Below are 25904 nucleotides of genomic sequence, written 5' to 3'. Positions count from 1 at the left end.
CTGAGCTTATCTTTGAAAGTTTCTAACATATTTAGATATAAAATACCTAAACTCTATTTTGCTCATTGACTTTTTTGCTTGAATCGTAATTTCATTTCGTAAAATGAAGTTCATTTCGTATTTCATTTCATTCGATTAACTTCTTCCGGGTCAGATGCTGACCTCTGTCTCATGCAATCCATGCAGATTCGGTTGAAAGAGATAACAACTGTTTCACCAATATATAAACAATTCTTCTTTAATCTTTCGTCAGTATTGTATTGATCCATACTTTTGTGTTATTTGGTTGATTCAAAATGTCAGATCAGACGTCGGAGAAGTTGGAGGGCCAGGGAGGTGCAGATGGGGAAGGTGGCTTGCATAAAGTGAAAAGTGAAAAAGAATTGCAGAAGGAAAAGAAGAGGCTGGAAAAACTAGCAAAGTTTGAAGCTAAAAAGGCAAAGAAAGCGGAAGAAGATGCTCAGAAAAAGAATAAACCAGATTCTGAGGTTTGTCAAATGAAATAGAAATTTATCAGTTTATATTATTTCATTTCACATTTTTTCAAGTAGGACATGGGACAAACGATATTCTAACTAGATAAGGTGTCCGGTCTTATATTGGTGACAAATTAAAAGCTGATCGAAATTAAATTGATAATTTTCATTAAATCATGTTAAGACGTACCACTTTGATTGGGTAGTCAGACTATTCTCTCCCTTACCAACTAGTTTATGAATTAAAGTTCAAAACCTCAATTGTAAATTCTACTGTACATTTGTATATTGTCAATATTATCATAATGGTTTAAAAAAATTGTGACACATGCATACAGTACATAAAAGACTTGTAAAATGTTTTCATTGCAGAAAAAGAAAGTTAAAAAGGAAGAGAAGACTGTAGTAACATATGATGTACCAACTGCTAAGGGGGAAAAGAAAGGTAATTTTAACAATGTAAATTATGAAAGGATGATGATTATGATGATGATTATAATGATTATAATAAAGTCTTTATGTAAAGAGGCTAGACAGTTGCAACAACCGCAATCTACCCTGTGAGCCTCTTAAAATGTACATTATTATTTACAATCATACAGTTATGAATAACATGAAATATTATGCATGATGGCTCTTCTATTTTTAACTTAGATTGGTTATTTTAACAGATGTTTTTTGAATACTACAGGAACACATGTAACATTAAAACAAAATCTACATTATTTCTGAACACCTTCTGTCTTGTTACATACAGTCTATATAAGTTTACTTGTTTATATATTGATAGATACTCAGTGTGCCATGCCAGAGGGATATAGTCCAGCATACGTAGAGGCAGCATGGTATGACTGGTGGATGAAGGAAGGATTCTTTAAACCAGAGTACAATGTATGTACTGGATTACACGTCGTTATCTATTATTTCTTTGTTAAAAGTAATGAAATTTGGAAAAATGTTTATTTTTTAAGAAATATCTATATGTATATATTAGTAATATAGCAGGAAAAACAAGTTTGAGAAGACTTAAAGCATGTTCATTTACTAGTTTATAATACATCTTTAGTTTATTTAAGTAATTTACTGGAATAATATACTTGCTGGACTGCTCTCTCTCGTGCCTTAATGTTAAGATTGTTGACCTCCAATACATGTATGATACCCCTCTCTGACTTTATTATTGTTAGATCCCCAGAGTATCAATTGTAACTCTTCCAGGACTGGACAGAAAAGCAGGGAAGGTGAGGGGGGGGGGTAATTCTGTAGTTCAGTGGCTCTACTCGAGTACATGCGTACATGTATTATGAAAATTATTCTTAAAGTACAAAGCTTGTATATTACCATTATAACCTTAGAATGTCTAAATGGATCAAATAAGCCAGCACTGTAGAATTAAATAGCTTTAAAATAGCTCTCAAAGAATTGACTTCTAATTATACACTTAACAATGCTCATTCTTCAAACTATAGTATTTATTGTAAGTTATTTTGAACATTAAAGGATGCCCAGATGGATACAGAGAAGAGAGGGATGTTTATGATGGTGATACCTCCCCCGAATGTGACCGGTTCCCTACATCTTGGTCACGCCCTTACAAATGCTGTAGAAGACTGCCTCACTAGATGGTAAATTATCTTAAGGTAGACCATGGGTAATGCATTACCTCCACTTTGAAGAGTATTCAAATAGGCTAGAATCGCTTGTAAACTACATTGAAATTGAGGGGCGTGGGTTCAATCCCCAGAAGGGGCAATTTTTTTTTCTTTCTTTTTTTCTTTTTAACATTATTTATGTATCTCTCTGATCCCTTATGGAAGAAAAAAAGTTTGATTTAAATTATATAATTATTTTAGGTATTTTTTTTGCTAAATAATGCCAAAATTTATAGCAAATATGATACCAGATATTTTCAAAGTTCGATAAAATAAAAACTACACGGTAAAAGTATTTTATATTTCGCATGATCAACTAATATACCTTGAGAAAATTTAGGCAAACTTTGAAAACAGACCCTCATTTCGATAAATTTTAGGGATATTTTGAATAAGGCATTTTAGATAGGGAAATGGTAAAATTAGTGTTAAAAGTGGGTGGGGTAGGGTAACATTATTATACGTATTAAGAACATTTTGTTTAGAAACAAACATTTTGCTTGTGTAATGTGTTACCTGAATGTTGTTATTTGTTTCTTAACAATGAGCAATAGAAAAACATTTTTTATAATGATGATATTACAGATTATTTACAGTTTCCTCATTTCTGAAAATAAGCCCTTCTAATGGCAAAGTCTTAGTTCAGAAATATATCCATAACTCATAAACCACACGGTAAATTTTATTTAAATTTTGCATACAGGTGACCTTGAAGACATATAACTGTCCTATGTTGTCAATTTTACAGTTCCTTATGGTGCCCATTACCCATGGTCTACCTTTTATTCTATGTTAGTATCGGAGTAATATCCACTAAAATCATTTTTATATGATATTAATTTTTCAGTCGTGCATTATTAAATTTATATCATGTGTAATAAATATATAAATATGATTTCATGTGTAAGACTGAAAAAAGGATTTGAGCACCACACTAAATACCGTTTTTAGGTATATACCAGACAAGGTGCTTGAATGATTAAAAACCAAAATCTTGCCTTTTCAACCAACAAAATAACTTTTAAAGGTCTAATTCATCTAAACACCGATTTATATAAGATAATGAATGAAAAATGTAAGAATCGGCAAGAAAAAAAAGAAAAGATATTTGTCTTTTTTGTGCTCATGATTTCTGCCAGTGTCTAGAGGTACTGCTCCAATCCTGTATTGAGTTAAATCTTTATTTTATCTAGGTATTCTTTTTCTTTCAAGTTCAAAAGTATGACTGTGCATATAATATGATTTCCATATTTTGAAGAGGGTGAGAGACCCTGTTAAAATACTGAATCCAGATCATAATTGGGTTAGGTTCCAGAAATACCGAGACCATAAAACACTGTGTCGGCATAATTGAACTAAAGATATCATCTAAATTTTTCCAGGGATCGAAATTCTTTTCAGAGCCACTCGTCCTACATGTCAGGCACATATCCAATCAACTATGCATTCAGTGCTTTATAAAGTGCACAAATTATACATAACCTAAAACACAAGCTTTGTTTCCGGTTTTCCATTGTTAAATGTAAACAATGTGATTTTGAGAATTCTAGCTTTCAATTACATCGGCAAATTTTCATGTGCAGATTTTGTACACATCCTGCATCTATGTCTACTCTTAAATACGAGCGGATAAATGGAATTTTCAATCTTTGATTTCAAGCCTATATTTTATTTACAGGCACCGCATGAATGGTAAGGTATCATTGTGGAACCCAGGCTGTGACCATGCAGGTATTGCCACACAAGTTGTGGTAGAGAAGAAGTTGTGGAAAGAAAGAAAACTTACCAGGCATGATCTTGGTAGAGAGCAGTTTGTAAATGAGGTCTGGAAATGGAAAAATGAGTAAGTTTCTTAATTTTTATATACTCTTTATTTAAACATTATTATTCAGCTGAAAAATTCTTGATTAAGAATTCAAATTTTGCATAGAAAACAATAATGGTAAGCTTAGGCTTTTAGAGTCTCAAATCAAAGATTATTTCATGGTATACTGAGAATGAACAATCACCATAGCAAAATGAGGTAACATGTTGTAGATCTATTGCTATGCAACCAGTTTTAAGGTTATGGGAGCAGTAAATATATGAAAATTATTTGCAATTACTACTTTACATTGACAATGCAAGCTGGTATCTCAAGGACTACTGAAGGGATTTGGTTGAAACTTATTTGAGGGCATAATATGAGGTTACTGTCCAAGGCCTTAACAGCTTTTGTTCATGCAAATTGTTTATTTTGATACATACAACGGTAAATTGTTTTTGTAATTCAGTAGAAAAATAAATGTGTAAAATGTAAAATAATATTTCTTCATCAGAAAGGGTGACAGAATTTACCATCAGTTGAAGAGACTGGGAGGATCCTATGATTGGGATAGAGCATGTTTTACCATGGATCCAGTTAGTATAAAGTTATCTCCTATTCATTGCTAAAGTAATATAAGTTACCTCCCTTTTATGTACTGAAATAAAAATTACCTCCCTTTTATGTACTGAATAGTAAAAATTACCTCCCTTTTATGTACAAAATAGTAAAGAATTACCTCACTTTTATTGTAATGTATCAAAAATAATATAAATACCTATATGTGTTACTAGATCTTAAACTGTTACGTTTTGTGTAGACCTAATAAGTAGTTTGTGCCATATTTGTAAAGGAATATTTATTTGTGGATGTTTTGAGATTGGTAGTAGAGAGAGAAAAGAAAAGAAAAAACATCACTAAATTACCATTATCTTGATTTATCCATAATTTGAAAGTCTTAGGTTGTATGCTTAACATTGTTTTCATCTGAAAAGCCCAATTTGAATATTCAATTATTGTATTGCACTAAATGCAATGGTAATTTGGTATTTATTAAATGTCTATCACACAGAAATTATGCCGAGCTGTAACCGAGGCATTTGTCAGACTTCATGAGAAAGGATTGATATACCGTAGCGTAAGACTTGTGAATTGGTCGTGTACGTTAAACTCTGCGATCTCCGATATAGAGGTAGACAAGAAAGAACTGACCGGACGTACATTGTTACCTGTACCGGGATACACGGAGAAAATCGAGTTTGGAGTTCTTATCTCATTTGCCTATCCAGTAGTTGATTCAGGTAAGTTTTGTGTTTTATACTGAATCTGATCTATTATCCTGACTTTGTGTTTCATTTATGCCAAATTTAGTACCAAGATTTGACACATATTGTGTGTACTATAAAAAAGATATTTGATTTGAATTGTTTATTGGAAGTAAACTGTACTTTTATTTTAAATTGAAATGATCTCATTGGTTAGAAGCTAATGACAGTAAATTATTTTGTGTCATTAATTATATGCTTAATTCTTGAAACAGTTTTAAGACAGAATGTCTCTGCTACTTAATACACTTGAATATTGAACATAAATAGAATAAAAGAATAAAATGTTCCGGAACAAAATATTCTACCGTTATTTTTAGTATGGGTTTTACCATTTATTGATGATTTTATGCATGCACCATTCACGCTTAAGTAGATAAAAAAGCATATTTATATCATTCTGGTATGTTTGAAAGTACTCTTCAAAATTCATCCAGTATTTTTTCAGCAGATATAGAGCTTTATACACTTGAGATGAATTCACTGATCTGTACTCTTACATGGTCTCATAATAAAATTGATCTATCAGGCCTTGTTGTATTATTTAGCGTGTAACAGCTACAAATTCAACATTAATTGTGAGGTAACAAATATTTGACATATATATAGGTGAGGAGATTGTAGTAGCTACAACACGTATTGAAACGATGTTAGGTGACACGGCTGTAGCCGTACACCCTGATGATGATAGATATAAACACATGCACGGGAAGTTTGTGCAGCACCCGCTGTTGGACAGGAAAATTCCAATCGTTGCTGATGAGTTTGTAGAAATGGGCTTTGGAACAGGTATTCAAATTTAATATGATTATTTGAAATATGTTTGAACTACATAGGAAACATAATTATATAAATGAGCCCCGTCACAACAAAACCAACATAGTGCGTTTGCGACCAGCATGGATCCAGACCAGCCTGCGCATCCGCGCAGTCTGATCAGGATCCATGCTGTTCGCTGTCAGTTTCTCCACTTGTAATAGAGCTGGTAAGCGAACAGCATGGATCCTGATCAGACTGCGCAGGCTGGTCTGGATTCATGCCGGTCACAAACTCACTATGTTGGTTTTGTCATGACGCGGCTTAAATATCACCTGGATGATTTAATGATGGTATAGAATTCCTTGAAATTTGCTTCCTAAGAACATCTAATTGGTCATTTGCAGAGACTGGTATTGACTGGTTAGTTACCCAGGACACCAGCTGTCGAGATATGACTTATAATGTGTTAAAAACTGTGTTGTAACCAGGCAGACAAACTGCCTAACATGTTGCATTGATGCTCCTAAACCTGTCCCCAGTTATTATTGTCTCTTTTGTTTTACTCACATGTTTAAAATGTATTTTGCAGGAATTGAGATTTCAATAATTTCCATGTCTTGTTTCCTATGAGTGCACATTTTCCATAACTATTCACCTACTGAGTCAGGAAACAGATTACATGACTCGGTGGTTTTCAGTCTTATGTCTATATCTAGGGTGTACTGCAAAACTGCTGTAACTTATATAAATTAAAGAAGAAATTTCAACAGTCTTGAGATCAACCCCTGATTTGTATTTGTATGCCAAAGGGTTTTACGTCTGGCCAACACAGGTTAGGTCATAAGGCTTTAATGGTGGAGGAAGACCTCAGAACCACTTTCGTAAGCTAGCTTGATAGCTTCCTGACATTAAAGAAATAAAAACAACATTAATTTTAGAATTATTGAAAAGGTGAAGATTAATTCAAAAGTTCAAAGTAATACTTGGGTATTGAAGAAAAAGTTTGAATGTTGCAGGTGCTGTAAAGATAACACCTGCTCATGATCACAATGATTACGAAGTTGGTCAACGTCATAAACTACCTCTACTTACCATCATAGATGATAAAGGTTTCATTACATCAGACTGTGGCAAATTTTCTGTGAGTATACATTCTTCAAGATTGTTTTTTAGGGGATGCCGCATTGTTTTAATCTAGATTTTTGTTTGTTTTGTTATAGTAAAAATAAAAACTCTTGCAAGTTTGTTTACATTTGTATGAACAATAGTGTAAGCTCTAAAGACAGGAAGTAATGTTCCGTTTTGGAAATGGACATGCAGCTAGATAGGTAATACTTAATAATGTAAAGAAATATTATGTTAGATGTAAACAAGATGAAAAATATTTCTTTCTTTTTTTGTGTAGTTGAATGTTATTTGAAAAACAACTTTATCCATTTTTAATTAGTTATTACACTATTTTTAGTACCCACTGTTGTTCTAGTAACCTCTTTGTAAGGTTTATTGTGCTAGAATTTAACTTGTTATTTAGTGATAGCGTGGCTGTAAGGAACTATTTTATAATGTGGGGAACTACTTTTTGTATTTAGGGTATGAAGAGGTTTGAGGCAAGGAAAGCTGTATTGGAGGCTTTAAAAGAGAAGAAATTGTTTAGAAACACTGTAGATAACCCTATGGTTGTACCAATCTGCAGGTAAATTGTACGCCAGTCTTTTCTATGAAACATTAACGTGACTAGATTTTGAAAATAATCGTTGACTGTGCGTCTGTGTAAGAAACTGTGAAAGTAGGAAACATTGTTAATTTACTATCTATTTTATATTACAGATGATAAAGATAAATTTATAAAGATTACATAATCAATACAGTTATCTTTTCAAATAATAAAAGTAAATAATTAAAATCCTAAAAATACCTTGGTAATGTTGTCTTCAGTTCTGATTTTTATACAAGGGTGACAGGTGTAAAAAAAGTATGGCCATCTTTGTTAGTGTATCTATATATGATTTTATATGTAAATGTAATAAAGTTATGGTAAATATTTCAGTCGATCAAAAGATGTGATAGAACCATTGTTGAAGCCCCAGTGGTATGTTGACATGAAAGATATGTCGGCAGATGCTGTTCAGGTATATCTATAGATTGTTATGTAAGATTTTATTCTGGTGTAAGTGTATACACAATTTTAAACAAGGTCATAAAGCATGATTGTAGGCTATTTGAAATAATATCTTATTGAAAGTACATCTGAAATGAGCCAGGTGGCACAACCCCAGGGTGTTCACTAGCCATGAAATCCTGAGGGTCATTTTGACTAAGTTTTGCTGACTACATGGTCAAATCCCCATGATTTTAATAGAATTTGACTCTCCAGTTAAAATCAGGGTTATAATCAGGCCTTTTGGAAATTTGAAGGATGAAAGAGTCATTTAAAGGGCCAAATGGACACCCTGCAACCTCCAAGTGGAAATCATATGGGCGAGTGGTTTTTCTGCTATTTCCAATATAAAGGTCTCTCAGCTATGATGAAAATATATAATATTGCAAATAAATTTCTTGAACTTTGATTAGCTTTAACACTTTGAATACCATGCCGTATTTACAGTACAAAAGAGTGCATAAATAACAGTGTATTTCTACATCGTAGAATGGTATCAATGTGTGTGCACAAAAGTTATTATTGCGTTGTTTTTATGCCCCCGCCATGTAATGGCCGGGGCATATAGTGTTACCCTGTTCCGTCCTTCCGTCATTCCGTCCTTCCGTCATTCCGTCATTCAGTCATTCCGTCATCATCAGTTTCCGTTCATTATCTTAGTAACGGTTGCACATATTCAACTCAAATTTGACATATGGATATGTCATGAGAAAATACAGGTCAAGTTCGAATTTGGTCATGGTTCGATGATTTTTGGCAGAGTTATGCCCCTTTTACTTTGAAAATAATATGAAATTTTCAGTTTCCGTTCATTATCTCCCCAACCGTACAACACATTCAACTCAAATTTGACACATGGATATGTCATGAAACAATACAGGTCAAGTTCGAATTTGGTCATGGTTAGATGATTTTTGGTAGAGTTATGCCCCTTTTACTTTGAAAATAATATGAAATTTTCAGTTTCCGTTCATTATCTCCCCAACGGTACAAAATATTCAACTCAAATTTGACATATTGATATGTCATGAGAAAATACAGGTCAAGTTCGAATTTGGTCATGGTTCGATGATTTTTGGCAGAGTTTTGCCCCTTTTACTTTGAAAATAATATGAAATTTTGAGTTTCCGTTCATTATCTCCACAACAGTACAACACATTCAACTCAAATTTGACATATGGATATGTCATGAGAAAATACAGGTCAAGTTCGAATTTTGTCATGGTTCGATGATTTTTGGCAGAGTAATGCCCCTTTTACTTAAAAATAATATGAAATTTTCAGTTTCCGTTCATTATCTCCCCAATGGTACAACATTTTCAACTCAAATTTGACATATGGATATGTCATGAGAAAATACAGGTTAAGTTTGAATTTGGTCTTGGTTCGATGATTTTTGGCAGAGTTATGCTCCTTTTACTTTGAAAATAATATGAAATTTTCAGTTTCTGTTTATTATATCCTCAACAGTACAACACATTCAACTCAAATTTGACATATGGATATGTTTTTAGAATGCCCGGGCCCAGTTCTAATTTGTTCATTGTTCAATGATTTTTGGCAGATTAATGCCCCTTTCACTTTGAAATTAATATGAAATTTACAGTTTCTGTTCATTATCTACCCAACAGTGTTACATATTCAACTCAAATTTGACATATGAATATGTCAAAGGAATGGGCAGGTCAAGTTGGAATTTGGTCATGGTTCGATGATTTTTTTGGCAGAGTTATGTCCCTTTCACTGAAAATAATATAGATACATCTTAGGAATAAGCAGTTTAAGTTTGAATTTGGTCGTGGTTCAATGATTTTCGACAAACTTATCTTTCTTGAATATTGGAAAAATTTTGAACTTTCAGTTTCAGCACTCATACTTTTGTGGAAATATATGTAGCCATTATTTTGGCTACAAATATGAAATATGCTATTTTCAAAAGGTTAAGACTGAATAATTTCAGTGCCTTGAACATTGTATGGAAATGGTTTGTGTTAACATTGAAAAGTTTTAAGGGCTTTGAACTTAAAATGAAAACAATAATTTGTGCAAACAAATTTGGAACTAAATATTATAACATCTGAAATTTTGGCTGCATGCGGGGGCATCCGTGGCATGATGACACATTTCTAGTTTCTTATAAGAGATAGTACAAGAGAAGTGAATTTCCTTTTGAATTTTTGATTGCAAGTCACGAGTATTATATTTTTGGATTTTGTTAAGAACTTCTCGTCAATAACAATTAGCAATATTAAAATTTGTTATACAACTTGTTAATAGGATGTGGGAAAATACAGCCTTACTGACATAAATTTAACCCTCTCAAACTAGCGCCTTTGGTCATATTTATCTTATTCAGGCTATATGCTCCAGTATATCCTCTCAGCATTTTACTAATATTATATTATGCATACTTTATGTTGTATTGCAGCTTGTAAGAGATAAACAATTGAAGATTTTACCAGAAATGCATGAAAAGACCTGGTTTAACTGGCTAGAAAATTCAAGGTAATTTCTTATGATTATGAATGTTCAAATATTAAAAATTACATTCAGTTACCCATTTCATATGATGCTACAAATTCTAGAGATGAGATAAGATTGCTGTTTTAGGGAGATGTTGGCTGAACTTTAGATGTCAAGTTTATAGTCTCAAAAAAAGACTGCTATATTAAATGTTTACCTTGAAGAAGAGCCTTTTTTAAAGACCAATAAAAGAGTATAATATATGATATAATCTAGTAAGAAAAATGTGAAGAAGAAAAATTCTGCATATTTTTACACTGCCATAATAGATGCCCTGTGAATTAACCAAATGGAACAATAACTCTCTTAACTAGCACTTGATTCCAGTAAAACATGAGTAAAAAGTTTCCATAATAATTCTTGAATTACAAGTTTTCTTGCATCCAAAAACACTTTTTTGTCTATATGTCAAGTTAAAAAGATTAAGATTACATGGTATTTCAATATTTACCCATCGTTAGATAGTAGATACAAAAAGTTGACAAGTTGACCAATGGTAACACGCAATGGATAGAATGAATATTATCATACTTACCTTACTTGTATTATTTGTTTTTTCACAGGGATTGGTGTATATCACGTCAGCTATGGTGGGGGCATCGTATCCCGGCATACTTTGCAACTATAGATGATCCAAATATTCCGGCGGGTAAAGACACGGACGGACAGTATTGGATATGTGCCCGCACTGAAGAGGAGGCGAAAGATAAAGCTGCGACAAAATTTAACGTCTCGAAAGATAAAATCACACTTACACAAGGTAATGTTTGTTTGCGGAATGGTATTAATTGACATAATATTAATTAATTAAAACAAAAGAAAAAACATCAGGACCTGTGAAAACTGTTTAATGTTTTAAACTTGATATATGCAATTCTTGATGATGTGTTAGGAAAGATATTTAGGTATCGGCCTTGCTGAAATAAGTTTCACTTTGATTTGTTTATACAGAATTATGTCTCCCATACCTAGTTGTGCATATCGCCGGCACAAAATAAATTATTGCTGCCAGAGCTATAAATAGAAAAATTCTGTCTGGCTTTCACATGTCAAACTGCTGGCAGGATTTCAAACAAACTTCACAGGAGTGATGAGTACCATACTTAGTTGTGGGAGAAATATGCTTTTGTGACATAAACCGCTTCTTGTTTATTTTACATTTGATTGTTTATAAAGCTATAAGTTTATTGACACACTCAAAAATCCCGTCTTGTTTATTTTACGTTTGATTGTTTATAAAGCTATAAGTTTATTGACACACTCAAAAATCCCATCTTGTTTATTTTACGTTTGATTGTTTATAAAGCTATAAGTTTATTGACACACTCTGTAATTTGTTCCTAGAACCAACCATTACTAAGCAATGAGTGTAATGTTTCCTGCTCAAGGAAACAACGGCATGTCCCTGAATGGGGTTGAACCATGAATGTAACCATTGTGTATTTTTCAGACCCAGATGTATTAGACACTTGGTTATATATTTTTCAGACCCAGATGTATTAGACACTTGGTTATATATTTTTCAGACCCAGATGTATTAGACACTTTGTTATATTTTTTTCAGACCCAGATGTATTAGACACTTGGTTATATATTTTTCAGACCCAGATGTATTAGACACTTGGTTATATATTTTTCAGACCCATATGTATTAGACACTTGGTTATATATTTTTCAGACCCAGATGTATTAGACACTTGGTTATATATTTTTCAGGCCCAGATGTATTAGACACTTGGTTATATATTTTTCAGACCCATATGTATTAGACACTTGGTTATATATTTTTCAGACCCAGATGTATTAGACACTTGGTTATATATTTTTCAGACCCAGATGTATTAGACACTTGGTTATATATTTTTCAGACCCAGATGTATTAGACACTTGGTTCTCGTCAGCTTTGTTCCCGTTCTCTATATTTGGATGGCCAGATGAGGTAAATAAGTGTTGAATTATCCATTTATTATAAAAACTTGATCATAATTCTAGTGGTCCGCACACTTAGCTCAATAGGGAAAACATTTGATTAGTTCTTTAGGGGTTTCTGGTTTAATCCTTAGATGAGGCATAGTTTTTCTATGTCATTCGATATCAGACAATGAGTCTAATGGTCTTTTGTCTCTTCTCTCACTGCTGATTCAGAAATCATGTGAGATTAGTAGTTAATTACTGCTGGAGAAATTGGTAATTACTGGTTAGTTATCGAGGAAAAATTCTCACAAAATCTTATTGTTGTATTACATTGATATAAATTTAATCTGTTGGAAGCATAATGTATGTTTAATTTGAGTGACTTCTTGCAGATTTATTGTCCTTTTATGTTAGTACAGTAGCACCATTTCCAGTTTTAGGGACATCACTTATTTTGTGGTAAATTTAGCAGTTTATCCATTAAGTTTCTATCAATTACTTACATACTATATTATTACAGACCCCAGACTTGAAGAAGTTTTATCCAGGGTCACTGCTGGAGACTGGGCATGACATCTTGTTTTTCTGGGTAGCTAGAATGGTCATGTTTGGTAGAACATTGTTAGGTGATTTACCTTTTACTGAGGTAAGACAAAATTACTCTTATAATATAATGTAAGGGAATTTTTACAGAATGCAAATGAGAATTCAATTGTCAACAAAGTAACATGATGTTTTCATTTTAAAGTCTGATGCATTTCATTATATAAAAGCAATCATAATTAGAGGTGTATCCTCATGCATTGATAATTATAAGCATATTTACATGCAATGATAATTACAGGAACATGTTCATGTAATGATAATAAAAGAAAAAATCCTGATGTAATGATAAATACAGGAAAATCTTCATGTAATAATAAAAATTAGATGTATATCTTCTTGAAATGATAATTACATGTATATCTTCACATAATGATAATTACAGGTATATCTTCACATTATGATAATTACAGGTATATCTTCATGTAATGATAATTACAGGTATATCTTCATATAATGATAATTACAGGTATATCTTCATGTAATGATAATTACAGGTATATCTTCATATAATGATAATTACAGGTATATCTTCATGTAATGATAATTACAGGTATATCTTATTGTAATGATAATTACAGGTATAGCTTCAGTAATTACAGGTATATCTTCATTTAAAGATAATTACAGGTATTTCTTTAAAGCTTCATTAATTACAGGTATATCTTCATGCAATGGTGAGAGATGCTCATGGTAGAAAGATGAGTAAAACACTAGGCAATGTGATAGATCCTATAGATGTAATAACAGGAATATCTCTAGACCTTTTACACCAGAGGTTACAAGAGGGAAATCTTGATGAGAAAGAAATTGCCAAGGCTAAAGATGGCCAGGTAGGGTTATTTTACCTCCACATGTGAATTTTTGTGACAATAATTGTGGGTATGTGCTATCTATATAGAGCCATGTGAATGATTGTGACAATAATTGTGAGTGTATACAAATCCCTGAAGTATTATAAGACTTTACACAATTTGTTGATCAATATTAGCATTTTGATATTAAAATCCCTAAACATAACGGTGGACAGTTCCATTTTCAAAACAGGACAAGTTCATTATGAAAAGATACATTTGGCTTAAGATTTTTATGAAGAAATCTGTCCAAAAAAACTGGTATTCAAGTATGTTTTTATGATTATTTTCCTTGAGAGATAATTTGCGAGAAATAATTATTGAAGATTTCATATATTATGTTGAAGATGTTAAAATAATTGTCATAAACTGAATAATTTGATTGATGTTTTTATTGTGTTTTATGGGTTTGAGCCTTACTGGGTTCACAACTATGTTTTCTTACATGTCAAAAGTCTTGAGTAGATCCAGGAAGCAGATTCAAAGGTTGTTTTAATGATCTTTTAAGCTATCATTACATTGAAGTTAAATTAGGTATGCTCAAGTTAACTCTTAAAATCTGAAATATTGATGCAAACTGTATGTTTTGATACAGATAAATTATTCAAACAACTTTTCCTATTGGATATCTTTTCAGCTGGTATTTATTGAATTGATTATGAAAAATGAGTCAACATATTTTAAAGATTACTATTTTATTATTATAGAAACAAGATTACCCAAATGGTATACCAGAGTGTGGTACAGATGCCCTCAGATTTGCCCTCATCTCATACACAACAGGTATATTATACCTTAATCCTTAAAGGGACTCACCTGAGGTTTATTAATATGACAGGATTTGAAAACAAATTTCAAAAGAATTTTTCCATTTAATGTAGGTCCACCCCAATAACTTGAGTGCAAAATATTAGATTACTCATTCACCACGATTTCCTGAACATATATTCTAATTGTAAAAAAAAACAGCACAAATTCTAAAAGTATTGCAACACTTTTTACTAAAAGAATGGCACAAAAATTTGGTTTTCAAATAATTTTCGTTTAGATTTTTTTGTTATCTTTGCATATCTCTCTGTTTTAAGTGTCCCAGTTGATCTATGGTAGAAATTTTAATTTTATGTTTTTAATCTTTTGGACCTCGGTGGAGTTCCTTTAAAAATGATTTTTCAACTAACATGTTTTAAAAGTTACTTATAAGTAGTAATTTGATATCAAACTTAAGTTATCATTCCTTAGAAGTTAAAATGTACCTTTATCAAAGTTTTAAATCCAGACTAGATTAGAATTAAAGTTACCTTGAAAAGTTAAGAAAAAGAGTAAAAAAGTTCTTTTTGTAAAGAAAATTCTACTTTCACATTAAAGAGTTATCAATATAAATGTTTAATTATGAATATAAATGTTTCAGTTGTTTCCATTCAGTAATACAGTGATTATGGTAAGAGATTTGTTTAAATGTATTAATACATTATCATTATAATATTGCTATGGTTACAGGGCGTGACATAAATCTAGATGTACTACGTGTACAAGGATATAGGTTTTTCTGTAACAAACTCTGGAATGCAACAAGATTTGCTCTCACAGCCTTAGGAACTGATTTCAAACCCAAACCTTCAGCCCAGGTAGGTTACTATTTCTATATTTATAATGTACTTGAAATAATTTGAGCCACGTCACGACAAAACCAACATAATGCGTTTGCGATCAGCATGGATCTAGACCAGTCTGCGCATCCGCACAGTCTGATCAGGATTCAAGTAGTGAAACTGATAGCGAACAGCCTGGATCCTTGATCCATGCTGGTTGCAAACCCATTATGTTGGTTTTGTAGTGACGTGGCTCATTTATGATGCATGTAGGGGCACCTGAGGTCTTCCTCTGCCACTTATAGATCCTTTATGTTGTAATTAAGGATGTAACAACACTTAAGTGAAATATTATATATGTATATAATTATTCTTCAAAAACAATTTCCAAACATCCAAGAAAATATTAAATATGTACTGCAAATGTATAATTATATAAGTAATCATTAATATCAAATATATAGATTTCTTATTACCTCCCTTTATTTACATGAAATGTAAATTCAGTAATATCTTTACAAATAATGCTTTTTGAAACTTACAATGTCGATAAATCTTCATTTGAGCATCAGATTTATGATTTAAAACCATAAAAAAAATTGAGTTACAGGATTTCTTTAGCTGGAAAATTGCCATATGACCATTATAGTGTTTATGTGATTTAAAAACAAACAAAACAAATCAAACAGATTATCAACTATTATGATCATGTCTTCTCATAACGCAAAAGTATTGATTAGTTTAGAAAAACGGACTTAAAGTGGTTCAAATATATTTGATCTAAAAGTTACTAACTTATGACACTAGTTTGTGTAATAAGCAAATTTTATTTTATGAGTTCTGATATTGTCAGCCAATAATTGTATTTAGTGTGTTTTAAGTGCATGTAATTCTATGAAAATATATCACTTTGTTAATAAATGTTACTTTCAAATGCCCACAAAAACAGGCTATGTTAAATGAGATCCGTTTGTCAACTGGCAGTCTGCATTTGTAATAAAAACATCTGTGCCAGGCTTTGATAAGCTTTGATAAGCAAGCATCTTCTGAGTTATGGCCCTTGCTTTATCAAATATACAAAGCACTTTAATTGTGATCATAATTATATATGTAATACTTTATTTGATTTTATTATATAACAGTTGTGTGGTAAAGAGAATGAGATGGAGTTATGGATATTGAGCAAGTTGAGTAACACAGTAGAGTCGTGTAAAGTTGGTTTTGAGAGCTACGATTTTCCGACAGCAACAACAGCCTGCTATAATTTTTGGTTGTACGAACTCTGTGACTGGTACCTGGTACGTAACACTGATAAATGTCTCTTTTACCCCTTACACTGTGGGAACCAAATGTGATAATAACCCTTTACCACTAGTATAAAGCCAGCCAAGTCTGCACTTCTGTTCAATCCAACCAGGCTCTATACTGTTGGCTGGTAAACTCTGTGACTGGTACCGTGGTATTTAACTCTGATAAATGCCTCTTGTACCCCTAAAGCCAGCCCAGTCTGCAAATACGTGCAGTATAACCAGGCTCTATACTGTTGGCTGACCAACTTTAAAATTTCATCTAGATATCCCTAATATTGATAATAGACAGTCCCAAAAATGGAAGCTGGACAAGTTCATAAGCATGTTATGGGTAGGCTGAACTAACTTTTGATACTATTGCAGGGTAACAACAAATGTGGAATTTTTCTGATAAATATACAGTTCCTGTGAATTTTCTTTGTTTATTTGAAACTTTCTTAAATGTCTGAAAAATGATACCAAAAGCAATTATTTAATTAATTATATTATTTTTTGTTTAAAGTCAAATTTTGAATATTGCATGTGATATTTAATATTAGACCGGTAAAGTTTTGCTTTTTGTTTCAAAGAAAAAGTCGAGCTTTTATGATTGCTGCATTGTCTTTGTTATGTCGTCATGCTGTTAAATGTAACATGAACTTGGAAAACTTGTTAAATGTAATCATGACAAGGTGAAGTTGTTGGACAAAACTGAAGAGGCATAATTCTGAAAGCAGTATTTTTGGAGTTGTGCCCCTTTTTAACTTTTTAAAGAGGAGCCTAAACTCTGCACGCCATGCTCATTTTAATAGGAACTGTCTGGAAAATAAAATCTATGAAAATTTTTTTGAGGTATGAATTTCAATTAAATATCTTTGTTGACATCTTGTAGGAGAATATCAAGCCTATTATATACGGTTCTGATGAGGAGGCGAAGATAATTTGTCAGGACGTGTTATATACATGTCTAGATGTAGGTCTACGTCTGCTGCATCCCTTCATGCCATTTGTTACGGAAGAATTGTATCAACGGTTACCACGGCGATCTAGCTCCGACCCTCCGAGTATCTGTGTCACACCATACCCACTACCTTCAGATGTAAGTCTTTTCTTGTTTGATAATATCATGATTTAAAAAAAAAAACAATTTATTTATAATCTGATAATATATCCCAAAGATTAGTATACCTGTCTTTTAGGCAAAAACATGAGCATGGGTCTGTGAGATGGATATAGGAGATCTATATACATATATAGTACACACTCCTCATGTAGACAAAATAGTTGATACTTATGTACATGTACATTGCTCTAGTTCTAGTTAGTTTCATAAGGGATATCAACAAAAGTTTCATAGACTGATTGTCTTCAAAAACCATGGGTGATATTATCTGGTATTTAGTAATTTGATCATTTTGGCCATTTTTTTTTTTTTTTGTCTCTTATGTCTTATTGGTAGGAAACCTGGTTGTTATTTTTTTTTTAATTTTCCTGGTAGTAGTTTCATTAAATATTCTGTTGCTCGGTTATATGATTCCCAAAAATAAATGCAAATTATCATAGAACCTAACAATGTCTTGTTTTACCAGAATGATAACAAAGTATTTGAATATTATGCAGTTAACATTTTGATTATCATTTTATGATTAAACAAGTTTGACTATCATCCAAAATATCTAAATATAAATCTCAGACAAAAACTAACTTGCAGTGTTTTACAAATTTATCTCACAAAATAACTGCTTCCTATCGGCATTGTTCTGGTAATTTTATGTCTTTCCTTAGAATTAAATAGATATAAGATAGAATGCACATGGTTGTAGAGTTATTATTTTAAAATTATGTGAGCCGTGTCACGACAAAAGCAACATAGTGGGTTTGCGACCACCACGGATCCAGACCAGCCTGCGCATCCGCACAGTCTGATCAGGATCCATGATGTTCGCTATCAGTTTCACTATTTGTTATAGACTTTGTAAGCGAACAGCATGGATCCTGATCAGACTGCGCGGATGCGCAGACTGGTCTGGATCAATGCTGGTCGCAAACCCATTATGTTGGTTTTTTCGTGACACGGCTAATGTGAAATATTTCAGTGTCCTTGGAGAGATAACAAACTGGAGGAAGAAGTGGATTTCATACAGAGCATTGTGAAATCTGTACGGTCTGTCAGGGGAGACTATAACATCACCAATAAAATGAAACCAGAGTGTGAGTTATCTTTCTTGATACTGGGTTTTGTGTGATATACTTCAGACTGAATCATGGCTTTAAGTGTTTTTAAACAGAACTTGAAAACAGATCCATTCTATTGGCAAAAATGCCTAAAAAATTCCCAAAATGGTAATTGTCAGAAAATTGATAATAATTTATGAAAAATCATAATTTGGCTGTTATCATTAGTCATTATTAAGTTTTTTGAAAGCTGAATGTCAAATGGTTAGATATTGTTAAGGAAATCATTACCCACTGTGATTTGTAAAGTCAGCATAGAGGACAAGTAGTGGTCTTCCACTATCTGTTAAGGTTGAATATTTCTAAATGATTTGTGCTGAACTGGTTTTAAAATCGTTACCATAGAATTAAATGAATAAACTTTGAAACAAGAAGTTGTATAGACTTGATTTAATTTATTATAAGCAGTATATGTAATATTTTATAGACTTGATTTAATCTTTTATATACAGTATATGTAAAGTGTTCGGACGAGGAGACAGCTAACCTTGTACGTACCCACACAGAGATGATCCAGGTACTGTCGCTGTCGAGCTGTGTCAAGGTCAACGAAGCTCCGCCCACTGGTTGTGCTGTACAGACTGTATCTGCTAAATGTGAAACACACTTTATGATAAAGGTAGGTTATTTGTTGATATGTCAAAGGTCAGGGGAGGGGTGGTCTATTCTGTGAAGGTCAATGAGGCTTCGCCCACTGGTTGTGCTGTACAGACTGTGTCTGCGAAATGTGAAACACACTTTATGATTAAAGGTACTGGCATGCGAGCAGTTCCCGTACAAAAATCGTAGTTACTTAAACATTATTTTTTATTACGCTCACTCACCAAAATTTGAATGTTACACATCAATATTCGGCTCGTCACACAAATCATGGAAATTCCATCATGTTCTAAACATAGAATAACCCTTAGTTATGAGGCCTCATATGGGGTACAGAAATTATCCATTATTTTGTATGAAGAGAAGTAGTTCCCGTACATAAAATTTAACCCATTATAATTATACAATTTTGTTATATCGGACCTATTTTTCAATTATAATTGTTGAACAGACCATTTTCTTAGAGATAAATAGATGTAATTCAGGAAATAGAGCGTAGACTAAACGCTGGTATCTATTACCCGGTACTGTTACCCAAACGCATTCTCATACAATGGCATGCTTGAATGCATGATATTTTACGCATCAAAGCCATAAAATTATTTAATATAATAATATTGATAAAAATTCTGATAATTAAACATGTTTTCATCACATTGCCTACTTATCTGTAAACAGGGGGTATTAGTGGAAAACCCTTTAACAGGCCTCACGTGTAAGTATTTTAGCGCATGCGCGCAAGGACGGAATCCCCCAGAGAAAACAAGGTCACGTTTTGACAACGCACAGGTGAAAGTGATTTAAAATGAGACTTTTATACGTACTGCCGAACTGACACTTAGATTTTGTCTCTTTTATGCATCTACTTGATTTGAAATGAATTTTTGAAGATTGCAAGTAAAAATCAAGCGTTTAAATGAAAAATACGGGTACTGCTTCTGTACGGGAACTGCTCGCATGCCAGTAGGTTATAAGTAAATATGTCAAAGGTCAGTGGACGGTGGGTCTTGTATTCCTATGTCTACATCTCCACCCAGTAATTGTTGGTTTGAGTTATTTCCAGAAAGGTGCTTGAAAGTGGTCCTAAGAACAAACAGGCAATAATCACAATGAAGCTGACATAAATATATTTAAATTTAAAGTGAAATTTATATAAAAAAATATTTTATAAACTCATAGGTCATGGTTATTTGAAATGGCGGATAAAATCTAAGAAATTGGTGTTTTAACTTTTTTTCCTAAAGCTTATCATAAGAAAAGTGGGTATTTAGTTTTACAATCGAAGTTGTCAGTGGCCAAGTTGTTAAGGCGTAAGACTAGTAATTTAAGGATTGTTGGTTGCATAGGAACAAACCTTAGGGGCAAGCCATTGAAACCCTGAGCTTCAGCAAGAAAATTTACACTTAATTGCTTAGTACTGGTTGGTTCCAGGAACAAATATGGGAATACGTATACATAAATACCAAGTGCACATGTTGTGCACCTCTAGTTCAGATATAGTGCACAATTTGTGCATGAGGTTGGGAAGTTTAATGTGAACTGAACTGTAGATGTCCAAAGTAATGTTTTTTTTTGTTACTGCAGGATTTTATAGATATAGATAAAGAGTTGAAGAAACTGACAGGAAAGAAAGAGCGACTAGTTGGTCAACTACAGAAGATAGAAAGTTCAATGACGAAGGCCGACTATGAGACAAAAGTCCCTGAAGATGTGAGACAAAAAGAATCAGAAAAGGTTTGTAAACAAATATTGTAACATTTTATGATAGTATATGTCTGTGGCCAAGTGGTTAAGGTCATAGACTTAGACAGTTTATATACTCTGGTTGTAAAGAGAATATTAAAAAAAATAAAGATGTGGAAATATAAAGGTGAGCTGCTTTGGGTTGGAATTATATCTGGGACTAAGCATTTATTCATGTGAGGGAGCACTTTGCAAGTTGATTATTCTACACTGGCAGAATGCACGGAAGATCACCTAGGTTTTCATCTATCATTAAAGCTAGAAATTAGCCATATCAATGCCTGAAGAAAATCAAAATGTGTTTTATTTATGTTCAAGCTCTGTGCATATTTTGCATATTTTAGAATAGTTCAGATCTAACTGAAAGTATGATGCTAAGAATAATACCTGATTTCAAAGAAAGATAACTTTTGCCTCGGTCATGATTGTCTCCCTTTGACTAGAAATAGAGAAGCAAATTAATGTATCTTTGATCCTTGATACAACAGATAGAATTTAACTTTGATACTATTATTATAAAGAAGTGTTACTAAAAGAAACAGATGTCACTAAGAAGTTAGATTTTGGATTTTCTTATAGAAAAGTTTTGAGCAAAGAATTTAAAGTATGTAATTTAGAGACAATTGGGGCCTAAAATAGATAACTATTTTTATCTGCAATAACCAAACCTTAATGACATAGTTATTGTTTGTGAATTAGTGCTTGGTACAAAGTCAGTTCCTGTTACACAAGAACAATTACAGTTTTGCTGCATGTTGTAAAAATCACATAAACAAAATGAATTGTACTCAATTGAATGTTTTTAGTAATTTTTAAGTTCGGTATATATAATATTTTTTTGTTGTTATTTTTTCAATCAATGCTCCACTCCCTGCTGTGAATAGATTTCATTTTATCTTAAAAAATACTATTATCTAGAATATTTTTTTAATGTCTTCTAATAATTTTATCATTTATTTGATGTTCTGTATGTAATGATTTGTTTTTATTGATCTTTAAAAAAAAAATCTGGAATTATTTTTTTTAAATTTAATATACATATCTTTATTTGTGATGTTTTATCAATTTTTAATAATGTACCTTTAAGCTAGCTTCTTTAAAGAATTTTGTTATTGATTTGTGATGGATTGTATTCATAACTCTTCAAGCATTGCAGTTTAATAGTTATATCTTTATGCCCCCTACTACTTAGTGATCATGGAATATAGACTTGCCTTTGTTTGTCACTCTGTAATGCTGATTGTCTGTAGACTGCAGGGGACCTGTTGACACATTTGTAGTTTTTCATTAATCCTTTAAGGCCCATTATGCTGAAATGCTATCAATTTTATTTCCCAAAGACATATTATTTTCGAAATTTTGTTACAGTTTCCAAAAAATACTCATTTGCTTTATACATGAACTATCTTCTGCATCTTTTCTCCGTTTTCAATCGGTATAATTATAGTGAATGAGTATTTCGTATGGAAGTCAAAATACTGTTTTGTTTACAATTTGCTATCTTTATGACCATTATTGCACATTCAGCACTACTGTCTTCAGTTGTTTAGAATTAAATATGCTCTAAATCCATTGTTAAAACATTACTAGTAAACATGTTTGACCATTCCAAAGAAATGAAAAAAGGATTTCTTGTGCATAATGTACATTTAAATTTACATTTTACTTCTATTCACCTGCAAGCCAGTTCCTTAAATGAATAAAACCCTAAATGTGTTTCAGCCATATATAGTTTAAGTTTAACGATCTTTCAATAATTTTCACATTACATTATATATCAGATTTTTACAGTTTTCACTCCTGTTCATGCATCTTGCTTTAAAAATAATTTATTTCATGTATCTATGAGCCAGCCTCTTTAATTAAAATGAGAAGAAAAAAATACCCCAGCCTGTATGTTACAGCGATGTACAGTTTAACGAGGTGTCATGTATGACACTAATGCTTTAAAAACTTTATCTCCATTCATCAGAGAGAAAAAAAAAAATTAGGAATGTGCACGGAAGTGAATTAAATTGATCAGCTGCACAATTAAAAGCCTGAGTGTTGCACATCAGTTGATTTAGAGATGATATCTAGAGTCTACTGTGCCGTTGTTTATAATCGGTCCATGGAGTAAGCCGTATTGCATTGAATCGTCATACTTTATGTGACAATAAAACACGGTAGCTATCACTTTAAGTGATCACGTTGTGTGACTAGAAGCAGTTTATTAGTTTAAAACGTGTTGCAAACACTTTACTCTTTCAAATGCTCAAGGCCACAGCAAAAAAAAAAACAAAACATGAACGAATTTTAATTTATTTTTTTTTAAACACTATAAAATCATATTATTTTGTGTTTTATGGAATTTAGTTGCTTATTTTTTTGTATTTTCTATGCTGGTATCTTGGAAAACTTTATTTTAATCATCATTTTAAATGACTAATTTTGATAGTGGTTGTTAAAGTTGTACCAATATTATCAACATCATATGACAGCATGTCTGCTATTATTTTTGCAGAATGACATTTTATATGCATTATTTGAGTCATGTTTTAATATTTATTATATATTTTTCTTCTGCCAGAAAGGTAACAGATTGTTTTAAGTGAGGAAAGCTATCCCTCTAGTTAGAAGGTCAGTGGTTCTACTCCAGTGCCCACTTGTTCCTGAAATAATACATTACTAGGCATCTGTGGTGTCCCTCCCTCAATGGTAAATCTGGTCAGTGGTTCTACTTGGGTGTCCATTTTTTCCTGAAATAATGCATGGACGGGCACTTGCGGTCTTACCCCCTCCATCAGTAAAGCTTGAAGGTCTTAATATGCCCTTACCGTGACCATGTGACTATTGACCAACTGAAAAAATATACTTTTTTGATAATTATTAAATAAAAATTGTATTTCTTTTATATTTCAGAAATCAGAGTTGACACAGGAAATAGAGAAGTTAAGTCAAGCTATGGAAATGCTAAGCACGATGCAATAACCATGTGATCATTTAGGAAAATTAACTTGCGTTTTGAATCCGCTTTTACATTTCAACTAAGGAAACATAACACATGTTTGTTATTGTTACTGCAAGTGATTTTTATCATCAATGTGTTACCTTCAAAATTTTACAATTCTTTGAACCAAAAAATAGTTTTATTTTAAATCTGAAAGGGAGATTTAGGTTGAAATTCTGAAAAGGAAGAATTATGTGGAAAGGTAACAAAGTGATTATTTCTATTGAAAGTTTGAGTAACTAGGTGTAGGTTTGAAAAGTTAATTAAAGTTTTTCTATAAAAATAAAGGTAAAAGGTGTAAATTCATGTATACATGTGATTAATTTATTTTATGTTTACTGTCATCTCATGTGTTCATAATTTGTGTTAGTTTAGACAAAAAATTAAGTTTAGTCTCTTCAGCAAGAAATGATTTCTGAGGGTGACATGATTATCCTTGTATTCAAGTGTGACATGATCCAAGGGTGACATGATAATCCTTGTATCCAAGGATGGCATGGTATTCCTTGTATCTAAAAGTGACATGGTATTCCTTGAATCTAAGGGTGACATGGTATTCCTTGTATCCAAGGGTGACATGATAATCCTTGTATCTAAGGGGACATGGTTATCCTTGTATCTAAGGGTGACATGATATTCCCAGTATCTAAGGGTGACATGATAATCCCTGTATTTAAGGATGACATGATATTCCCAGTATCTAAGGGTGACATGATAATCCCTGTATTTAAGGATGACCTGATAATCCTTGTATCTAAGGATGACATGATAATCCTTGTATCTAAGGATGACATGATAATCCTTGTATCTAAGGATGACATGATAATCCCTGTATCTAAGGATGACATGATAATCCCTGTATCTAAGGATGACATGATAATCCCTGTATCTAAGGATGACATGATAATCCTTGTATCTAAGGATGACATGATAATCCTTGTATCTAAGGATGACATGATAATCCTTGTATCTAAGGGTGACATGATAATCCTTGTATCTAAGGATGACATGATAATCCTTGTATCTAAGGATGACATGATAATCCCTGTATCTTGTGACCTTTTGAGTACATTGCATTTATGATATGCTTTCATGCTATCGGTTTTAATGGAACTATTGCACAAATTCCTTTACCCTTTATGTATGAGAAATTCATAGAAGGAATTTTATATTATATGCTACAGTTTACAATTAACTCATATTTATCCTATCTGAAAACATACTTACAAATCATTTTTACTTGCCAAGTAAGATTTTGCAATTTAAAAAAAAAATATTTGAAGTAATGTCGAAGTTTTAGTGTTACAAGCATAAATTACTGCTGCAGGCATGATATTTAGATGAAAAAAATGTTGCTTACTGTATTTTTTAAGGCCCATATTAGAGATGCT

At 32.3% G+C, this 25904-nt stretch overlaps 1 protein-coding gene across 1 annotated transcript; it reads left to right on the top strand.

Moving 5' to 3' along the window:
• Positions 1 to 309: 309 nt before the first annotated feature.
• LOC132729010 (valine--tRNA ligase-like) lies at positions 310 to 25177 on the top strand (the record flags this gene model as incomplete). Its single annotated transcript, XM_060714739.1, is given in 24 exon segments — positions 310 to 488; positions 849 to 921; positions 1267 to 1367; positions 1977 to 2101; positions 3807 to 3971; positions 4447 to 4528; positions 5005 to 5233; positions 5867 to 6046; positions 7033 to 7157; positions 7606 to 7709; positions 8064 to 8145; positions 10603 to 10679; positions 11261 to 11457; positions 12566 to 12636; positions 13132 to 13257; positions 13874 to 14047; positions 14776 to 14851; positions 15566 to 15693; positions 16800 to 16955; positions 17839 to 18045; positions 19043 to 19157; positions 19634 to 19800; positions 21366 to 21515; positions 24426 to 25177. Coding segments are annotated over 24 exon segments (3158 nt in total), but the record flags the coding sequence as incomplete, so codon positions are not given.
• Between the last annotated feature and the right edge of the window lie 727 nt (positions 25178 to 25904).

The sequence above is a fragment of the Ruditapes philippinarum genome, unplaced genomic scaffold (genome assembly GCF_026571515.1).
Source record: "Ruditapes philippinarum isolate M1 unplaced genomic scaffold, ASM2657151v2 ctg13206_1_1_1_1, whole genome shotgun sequence".
Lineage (NCBI taxonomy): Eukaryota > Metazoa > Mollusca > Bivalvia > Venerida > Veneridae > Ruditapes > Ruditapes philippinarum.
Note: the sequence above shows the minus strand (reverse complement) of the source record. Positions and strands in the feature narration are given on the sequence as shown.